Source organism: Saccostrea cucullata, unplaced genomic scaffold (assembly GCF_032062105.1).
Source record: "Saccostrea cucullata isolate Sc308-1 unplaced genomic scaffold, CSIRO_AGI_Scuc_v1 ctg4450, whole genome shotgun sequence".
NCBI classification, from domain to species: Eukaryota; Metazoa; Mollusca; class Bivalvia; order Ostreida; family Ostreidae; genus Saccostrea; species Saccostrea cuccullata.
The window spans coordinates 5,742-16,247 of NW_026933569.1; the positions used below are offsets into that span (position 1 = coordinate 5,742).

The 10,506-nt window shown below is 34.0% G+C and overlaps 1 protein-coding gene across 1 annotated transcript; it reads left to right on the forward strand.

Annotated features, from left to right (window-relative positions):
• Nucleotides 1–247: 247 nt before the first annotated feature.
• LOC134238673 (uncharacterized) lies at nt 248–5,862 on the forward strand. The gene is given in 5 exon segments (XM_062720791.1): nt 248–307; nt 443–504; nt 1,897–2,313; nt 2,705–3,691; nt 3,694–5,862. Coding segments are annotated over 4 exon segments (3,009 nt in total). The 5' UTR covers nt 248–307; nt 443–458; the 3' UTR covers nt 5,253–5,862.
• Nucleotides 5,863–10,506: the final 4,644 nt, after the last annotated feature.

The window sequence follows — 10,506 nt, forward strand, 5'->3', positions numbered from 1 at the left end:
GCGCATTTTTTGGCATGATAGTAGATTGTACGTATAAGAATTCGATATGACGAAGGCTTATTCTATATTCTTGTAAACATTCTACATTGTCTGATTTAAAAAAAATATTCAAGAAAAGCAGTTTTTTATTAGGGAAGATAACAGAAATATTTTTCCACCATCAGTTCAAATGAGAAAGAAAACATTTAAAGGATCCAGAAAAAATCTATTTATAGCATTTGGGTTTTCCTGCTTTGGTGTGTGGAATGGAAAAGATTTTACAGCTTTAGGTTAGTTGAAAACAGTGCCATAACGGTTGTATGCATGTGTAAGTGTTAGTCAGAAATTACGGCGTATAAAGTTGAATCAGAATGGCAGTTTTGGTTTGATCAGTGCGTTAGTCGATGCTTAAATAAAATACAATTATATACATGTTTACAACATTGTTGCATATTTGTTGCAGGAGCTGAGGCAAAAGAATGAGTGGAAATATTGTATTCACAACAGCTGATTATGAAGACAGTGGTATACTTTAAATGCCTCTATTTCCTAAATTCAATACAATAATGGTTTTCTCAAATGTTTGCATGTGATGTAACTTTCAGTTTCAGCTATTATCGATAAATCAGTGTTTAAGGATTGGTTCATTGGTGTTTGAATTAAAGGCGAAAGAGAATAAGTTTTTGGATATTAAACCTAAATTCTAATGCAATTGTTTTGTAAAACACGTTTTAATTGGTTAATGCACTGATGTTCAGAAATGAAGCAGTAAAACGAACATTAACGAGAGTGAAAGCTTTTCGTTGTGACGTCATAATAGAGCGACATAAAAACGCAATGCTCTATGACGTAGTTCATATTAATCCAAGATTCCAAAAATTCAAATATTATAAGTTGAAACTTTAACCCCCGCTTTTATATTGTGACTTGTGCAGGGGAGATCTCCCCAGCACAAGTCACAATATACAAGCAGGGATTAGAGTCAGAGAAATCTCGGATTAATTTCATTTAAGGAAACTCAATAAAATTAGACGTAAACAACTAACTAAATGCATGGATTGCATTAGAATGGGAATAACTAATCTTCCAGTTTGGTATTTGCGACCGTTAATGCTGATTTAACGAATCGCAAACATACCGCGTTCGCCGGAAAAAATAAAATAAAACTGTTTGTTGCAAGTTTGCGACCGTTAAATCAGCATTAATGGTCGCAAATACCAAGTTAGAAGTTATTCCCTAAATCATGAACAAAATAACATATGAAAATGGCGTAATTAAATAGTTGTTATATACTTATAGTTTGGGCTTTGTCAAAAAATATCAGAGTAGCAGAGTTGATAGTGATGCAGCCCTTGGTGGAAACCTAAGATATGAATGCCTGTTTCGATTGCCGTTTTAAGTGTTGGTGTGCCCAGCCCTAATTTCTTTCATGTCACAGATTTGGTGCCATTGCTCACCCCTTGATTTGGAAAATGTATGTGAAGTCCTACAATTTTTGTGTGCAATCCCCTCCGATTATTCCCCGCCGTGGAACTGGTGTCTTCAAAATGCAAAGACAATTTTAAGAGCAAGGAATGTAATGGTTTTGGTTGCATGTAGGTATGAGCTATAGGTATACATGTAGCAGATCAGCAGAGTACCTGACTATAGTTATGCAAGAGTCCCGGATTAGATTTCCAGTACAATTGTACATTTCCTCAATTCCTGTTACATGTAGTCAACTTCTCATAAGGCTGGGTTCTGATAAAATTTAATATAAACAGCAAATATGTATTGTACCTTGGGCCTACAAATACGTAATTTAATATGTATAGAAGCTATAATTATATATTTTTTATATTAAATAAGACATAGACGCCTGTTATTAAATTTCTTTAATAAACTATCATAATGAATGGCACTTAATTGTACCTTTAGATGATGAGGACTTTGATGATGTGGAGGAATATGAGGACAATATGGAAACATTTTCCTCAACTCCTGCAACAACAGCAACACCAACAGGCACAGCAGCAACTCCAACAAACAGCACAGTTGTGCAACCAAATGTGGCTACCCAGTCAGCCTCTGCTTCAGGGTTTCCAGGGCAAGGACTTTTATCCCAAACTTTGCAGACATTAAGCAATGTTGTGCAACATGGTGCCCAAATGCTTCAAAGACAGCAACCACCTAATGCACAGGATGATGATGATGATGATGATGATGATGATGTCATTTTGGTAGATGAAGCAAATCCCCCCCAAACAAGACAGGGTGGGCAAGAGTTTGTTCCCCTTCATCTACCACCAGTAGAGCTTGAGAGTACCAATTATTTGAGTGAGGAACAGTTAAACTGTAAGTTTATGCCATATTAGTGTTAATTTTTTGATCATGAAATTAGTTCACACAGATTCCATCATTTAGATGTTGCTTCAGCAAGTAGTTTAGTATAAAAATTATTTTATCTTCAGTGTTACTCAAATGATCAAGACATGCTGAAGTAGTTCAAAGTGGTAAAATATTTTCATGTCACCATGTACATGGTAACTAAAGTCAAGTAGAGAAATTTTTGACTCAGTATTACTATGTATACATGTACCTATAAATATAGTTAATATAATTTTTATATGATAAATTTTCAGTATTTTAATGGTGTTATACCGGTAGAATAATGACAAAATTTTAACAATTTTAAGATAAAAGAAATTATGCATTTATGTTCAATATTTGTACTTTTTGTTTTCAGTATGGCATGATTTTTTCAATGTTACTCCAATAAACTCGGAGGAATTCTTTGTGGAGTATGGTGCATACTACTCAGCCAGAAGAACCCTATGGAATCGAGGTTGGGTCACCATCATAGGTTTCCCTGGTGATGGAAAGAAATCCCTAGCTGAGCATCTTCTCATAAAGTTTGTTAAGAAACCCGAGAAACTTGTTCCAAGACCAGAGATGAGACATAGAAATGAGTGGGAAAGAATAGCATTAGATGAAGAAGGCAGAGAACAATACACTGTTGTGATCGTCAACTCTTATGAAAAATGGCGACGCAAAGTTAATCCTAGCAAAAAACAGTGTGTGCTGATAGATAAGATATTTGGTCCTGCAACATACACTGTATCAAAGGTTGAAGAGTGGATAAACCATCTTGATGAAATTCTTGAAACTGCTGTCCAAAATAGACCAAATACTTTAGTTATCATCACATTTCAAAAGCATCAACTGGAGAAAATTCACCCAAGAGTAACACTATGTCCTTTGTTTCAAACAAAACATGTGATTGATCTATCATTAGACAAGTACAAGCCCGGGAATTATGACAGGATGAAGATTCTAGAAGGTTGCTGTGGAGGAAAGCATGGCTTATCTTACAGAGAACAGGATGAGATTGAGAAAGCTAATAACAACTCGTACGCCTACCATAGCCGACTCTACGCAGGTGTCAAAAGTTTCCATATGGAAGGACAGCAGTATTTCAAAAACCCTGAAAAATCAGTGGAAACTGTGCTTCAGAAAGTATATAGTTTTGATAAAATTATTTACTACACTCTGGCATGTGTGGGGTTGTTGGATGGAAAGATTGAACTGGATAAAGAGAGGTTTGAAGATTATACAGATTTTCAGCAAAATATTTTTAGACAACTTAGAACGGCTTTAAGTGTTCCAGATGATATGAGTTTGGAAAAGATGAGGTACGCATGTACTCTTCTTTCAGGAGTGTTTCTGGAACCAGTTAGTTGCATCATTGGAAATTCTGCCATGAAAGAATGTTCTACTTTGTGACTGATTCAGTATTTAGAAAAATTCCTCAAAAAATTCTGGAAATCTGTAGTTTAGATTTTTTGAATGAATGCATTAGAACATCTAGTTACTTCACAATTACCATGGAATCTAACCTGAGTGTTTGGAATAAAGACTATAGTTCACTGAGCCAAAGACTTGTTTTTGAAATTTTGAAAGGCAATGTCAGACTTATAGCATCACACCCAAGTCTGTGTGATGTGAGATTTGGAGAAGCTTTTGTCAAATTCATGGGGGAAATGGGAAGTCTGCAACCTGTCCTTCAGCAAAGGGGAGAATATAATCGTACCTTTTTCTTTTGGGTTTGCTACTATGGACAAGACCAAACCATCAAGCATTTAATAAAACATGATGATTTTAAAGACTTCAAACAACATGAGTGGTTCAAAGAAGAGTTGGACATCTCTCTGTTTGCAGCTTGCTATGGGAATGGCATGAATTACGGAAGACTTGTAAAAATGCTGATAGAAGAAGGAGCTTCATTGACTGCCACTGACCCATTACCAGATGAAGATTTTCTTGTTCTATATGGACAGGAAATATTTGATTTAGTTAGGAAGCTCCGAGCCCCATTGCTTCATGTTGCAGCAGTGTATGGGTCACATGATACAATGCAATCTTTGATAGAGAAAGGTGTAATTGTGAATGAGAAGACAGAAGATGGATTTACAGTTTATCACAGAGCCGCCAGAAATCCAGATGATGGAGCACTTAGAGCACTTTTGAAGTCTAAACCAGACATCAATTCTATTAAGAGTGCAACTGGAAGCTTGCCAATTCACGAAGCCATACGATGTGGGGGAGAAAGTGCAACACGTCAGCTCCACTGGAGCGGAAGTGACATCAAAGACAATTACAAAATGGACGATGGTAGATCAATGCTAGCTGCAGCAACTGGTGTTGGGGTAGAAGGAATTGTCAGGACTATTACGAATGCAATGACAAAGCCAAAGCCGGAAGGATGCCAAGATAACTGGCCAGCTTTACATACTGCTTGTGCCTTTGGAAATATTGAACTAGTGAAGACTTTGCTTGAAAGAGATATACCTGTTAATGCAAAAGGCCTTGGTGGATGGACTGCACTTCATTTTGCAGTACTTTTCAATCAACCGAGAATAATAAGCATGTTACTAGACAAAAATGCAGATGTGAATTGCCAAGCAGAAGACAAGAAAACCCCTCTGCACATCGCAGCAGAAAATGGTTATTGGCATCTGGTCGATGTTCTGTTGGATAAAAAGGCCACTCCAGAAAGTACCACAAAAGAAGGCGACTTTGCAATAACATCGGCAGCTCTGAACGGTCACATAGAAATAGTGAAAACGTTGATCGAAGAAGGGATAGAACTTGAGTTTCCAAAGGAAAGGGAGGAAGATCCACATGAAAGAGAGCGTATGATGCGAATGATGATGATGCATGCACGAGAGCGCGAGAGAGAGCGGGACAGGATGAAAATGCGAAACATGAAAGATTTCAAGGATATGAAAAAATAGTGATGTCCCTAAAGAAATCTTGGTTTCTTCTTAATGAAAATTTAATTTTTGAAGACCAGTGCTGCAGAGTTGTTATGATGAGAGAGCAATGACGCAAGGCGGGAATCTATTATCAGGGGAAAAGAACAAGGGACGATAACATCGTTTGCATGGACGTTTAGACTTTGATTTGTCGGTTACATGTACGTGTCGACTGACTTGGCTTGGACTTCCGTGAAGCAGTCTCCTCATGTATTCCTAATGCCATTAATATGGACCTGATTCTTGTAAACAGGCAGCAGTATTTTACCGATCATCGTTAAAGCTTATAAATATTCTTAATATTCAAGGACGCTGAATTAATTTTAGTTTCATTGTATAATTTAAAAAAATTTCATTCGTTGTTATAATTTTTTAAAATTTAAATTGTTTTACACGTAGAACTGAAAATGAACTTTTAAAAAAACTCCGAAAATCCGCATTCCAAACAATTTCTCTGCACATTTCTTCAAAAAAAAATAAATTCTCCAAAAGACAAAGGAATTTTCTTAACTATTTTTGAGTATGGAATGTCTTTCCCAGAGATGTTTATTTATTTCACTATGACCTTAAGACATTTTCGTATAATACATACATTTTTTTTGGCAAGCTTATTAGAAAGAAAACAAACCAAACAACAATAAATTTAGAAAACACCTAAATTTTTTCAAAAAAAAGAAGAATTTTGCAGTATGGTATTGTTAACTTTTTTAAAAAACATTACTTTAGTGCATTAAAGATAGATTTCATCTCGAAGTTTCATTCTGATAGCACTTTCTGATAGTCCTAATTAAACGTAAAAATTACTACAGGATTTTTGATTGTTTTCTGTTTGATAGTGTTAACCTTATCCAAGCTAATCCACTTATTAGACAAGTACTTTACCAAAAAAGTTTTTTTTAAAAATCATTACATGTAATTGTATTTCAACTCGCTTCGTTGTACATAACATTCCATGGAAAATTTGAGTATGAGGGTTGGCGGCCATTTCTAAATAAACAGGTATATCTGTTGATAAAAACAAAAGTAAAGGACATAAATTCATGTACAGTCACGTCTGCTGAGATTATTTCAGATAATCACATAAAATAAAATTCTTTATTCCCAAACAAAAACCCGAAGGAAACTTAAAAATAGCGAATAAAAGAAAATCTTTAAAATAATCTTTACGTTGAAAGAGGCAGCAGCATACATCTCAGGTGATATTTTATCAATAATGAAATTAATGTTGTCCTTGAACATTAAAAGTAAAAGATATACACCAGGCTATCATTAATTAGAAAATCTGGTGGTTTTGATTATTATGTAGGAAGAGGGCGAATAAGTTTTTTCGGTCACTTTATGTACAAGTCCGATCCTATCAGGACCAGATGTGCAGGAATCTTTGACGTCTTTTTCTGTCAAGTCGAGTTTTTTTTCTGCTGACTTGTAGTGATGTGATGATGGTTTTCATCTCGAGAAGCTTACTTGGTTTTCATATTGCTGTTTTCCACATCCTTTGCTGATCAGCATTTTCTATTCCAGTGAGATGGTTTTGTAATGCTACATGTTTTAAGGCTTTCGATGTTGTGTAGATCTTGTTCAAGATTTAAAGAAACAAGTTGATTCCCAAGAATAAGCCCTGTTGTTTTAGTGACCAAACTGCATAAAATAACTCATATATTTACGAACAATGAAGGCCTGTTGGTATTGCCTCTGACTGTTTTTCTCCGTTAGGGTAACATGTAATGCATGGATGCTGAATCTACCTACATTTAACTCCTGCTTCTATCAAGATGAGCTTCAGATTGTTCAAGTTTTTAGGCATGCAAGTCACTTCCCAAGTAAGTGTTTAGTTCATTTTGGAGGAATCTTGTATTTTGATCTTGCAACTAGGAATTACGCCACATTACGAGACTTGCTTTAGGTAGATCTGGCCTATTTTAATGCAGTTGTATTAATGACAAAATTTCCAGTTGAGTTACTTGCATGCAGGTTCTATATAGATTAAAAGTGCCTTCCTATAGGTACAATTTTATAACTTTTAAGCCTTCTGATGACTAAGCATGCATGCATGGAATGATGAATCTAGGGATGCACACCTCTGGATTTGCTTTAAATGCTGGATTTGACTATATACAATCAGGCGTGTATGGATATACCTTTTAGCAGGTAAATTCCGATGGATTTTTGGCCATACCTTGGATTCTAAACAGTTTGTCAGCGCCTCCTCTTAAACCACAGAATTTTGTCAAACTTTGGTAGGAAAAAGATAGACATAAATAAAGGCATTGAGCACTGGGGCGTAGGTTTACCCCCTCCTGTCCCCCCCCAATTGTACTTTAAAAATGAAATAAGTCTGATATCTCGCGTTTGTACGTTTGGACAATTTACTAAATTTTTTTTATTAATTTAAAATTAATAAAAATTAATAAAAACTGGAATAAGCTTTCCACAAAAAACCCTAACAAGACAAAATGTTGGATTCAGGTAAAATTGTTAAGCTTTCCCAACATCATTTCAAAAAAAGTGACATCCTAGTTTTTATAGATCTCTCTGAAGCCATTCAAGTTTTTGATTGTAAAATAGCAGTTATTATCAAGGTGAAAAAAAAACATCATAAGGTACAAATCTCGTCTAATGGAATTTTAAGGTAAGTCACTCGTCAGTTTTTTAGAAAAGTTCACGCAGAAGCTTTTACTTCAAAACTACTTATTAAAATTCAATTTTTAAAACATATTTAAATTCAACAATGTAAATTTTTTAACATTCAATGAAAAAACTGCTCAAAAATCTCAAAGAAAAATTTACAACTATTGAGATTTAATGAAGTAGAAGCAAGATATTAATTAGAAATATTGATTTTCTTTTGGTGGAAGGAAAAATATTTAGCTTTAGAAAATTCTGCAAATGTGCACATTTATAAAATTTAATGTAATGGAAATTTAGCCTCACATACTTTTACTCGGAGAATATTTTCCATTTTGATATTGCTAAAAATATTTAATATAGATCTTAATTTATACTTTTTAGCACCTCTGTTTTACACATAGTTCCCTCAACAAATAAAAATTTCTAAAAAATGAAAATATATAAAATAGGAAAAAATAACATACCTATTCCAGTGTGTTTGTGTCTGTGCTGGAAGGACACCAAAATTTACACCATTTTTTGCCTTTGTTTTAAAATCACAGGTAGTTTTGACAAATATTTCAAAATTAACATCACTGACCCCAGTCATTTGATATATTCAATTCACATTTTAAACTACTCGATACTTGTGACTGATCAGCACTCAATTCGTAAAAAGTTTGATATAAGAAAAAAATTTGATTATTGCAGCATAGACATAAGGATTCTTTCTAGTTTCTGATAGATGAAATATTCAAAGTTATTTTTTATGCTTATATATTTAAAGAGATTTAAAAGACATATTTTTCTTTCCTCGTCACAATTGTACAACTTAAATAGAAATGGTAAACTTTGTTTGAAAATAGTAACATAAATGCCTATGAAACTATCTTTTTTCTGCCTCTCAAAATTATTATAGAACATTGAATTTAGTTATAATTTTTGCAATCAAAAACTACACGAAATTTTCAAATGTAAGTCAAATTATAATAAGAGACTAAAGTTTCAAAATATATCAAATAAATAAGATTTTTCACACATACTAGAATTATGTCAACTTTTAAATGCTTCAAATCTAAGTACAGATTTGCAGCCAAATATCGGTAAAAAGTGTTATTTCTCTCTTAGTAAACGATCAAAACTTTTAGTTTTTGTATCATTTTGTACCTTTATGTGACTACTTTACTATATGTGAAAATGAGAAAAAGTTAAAAATAGGAAGCATATAAAGATAACTAATAAATCCTAAAAATTTAAGAAAAGTACAGGAAATTCGGATTAGCAAATATCCAATGCATTTTATTTGAATTTTTATGTCAATTTGGTTATATCATCTTATATGCCCTTTATGGTTGTATCTTTTTGTGCAAAAAGAAAAACATTCAATCTTTTGAATTACAAGTAGGGATCGCATGATTGGAAACAGTAATTCTTTATTCTTAATATCCAGGAAAAGGATAATGACCTTGACCTGACCTTGCCTCTAATATTAAACGGTCAAATTTAATGTCACTGATACCATCACTTAGTGATATTGTCCTCTTGATTCTGTGAAAATTTCATTAATTTTTGAATACAAAAAATTTGAGAAGAATCCTACCATAAACACACGGGAGAAGGTATGTTATTTTTTTCTCCCATACATGAGTTGTCATTCTTTATTTATCTTTGTCATAGGTGCAAGTTTTAGTAAATTTCTATTTCCAGAAGAATATTTATTAATATACATACAAAAACTGAGTTTTTGATTGCTGATGTACTCAGTATTCAAGTCACATTCTGAATGAGTAGTGTAAGTGGTACCAATTGCTCATTTTCCTGGTTTCGTCTATACTTAACTTTAGACAAACCCAGTGGATTTTAACAGTGATTTGAGTCATTCACTGATAAAAGTTCAGAATGTAACTTGTACATAGACTTGGATGTGATAGAATCAAGAAACAACAGTGCTTGATGTCCACTTCCAGCACAGACACAAACACATGTACACTGGAGGAAGTAAGTTTTTTTTCTCCCATACATGTGTGATCATTCTTTATTTTATCTATGTCATAGGTGCAAGTTTTGGTAAATTTCTTTTTTTCAGAAGAATATAACGAGCATGAGTATGGAGACAAAAACTGAGGTGTTGATTGCTAATGTATTCAAGTCACATTCTGAACGAGTGGTAAGTGCAAGTGGTACTAGTTGCTAATGTCCCTGGTTTTGTGTATGCTTTACACAGACCCAGTGGAATAAAAACTGATTTGAGCCACTCAAAGACAAAAGTTCAGAATGTGACTTGCACATACTCTCGGATGTGATAGAAGCAAGGAACAACAGTGCTTGATGTCCACTTGCAACATAAGCAATAACACACTGGAGAAGGTATGTTTTTTTTCTCCCATACATGTGTGGTCATTCTTTATTTTATCTATGTCATACACTGTAGCTGCAAGTTTTAGTAAATTTTTATTTCCAGAAGAATTGAGGAGCATTAGTATGGGGACAAAAACTGAGGTGCTCATTGCTGATGTATCGAAGTCACATTCTTAATGAGCAGTGCAAGTGGTACTAGTTGCTAATGTCCCTGGTTTCGTCTATGCACAAATCCAGTAGATTGAAAAAACTGATTTGAGCCAATCAC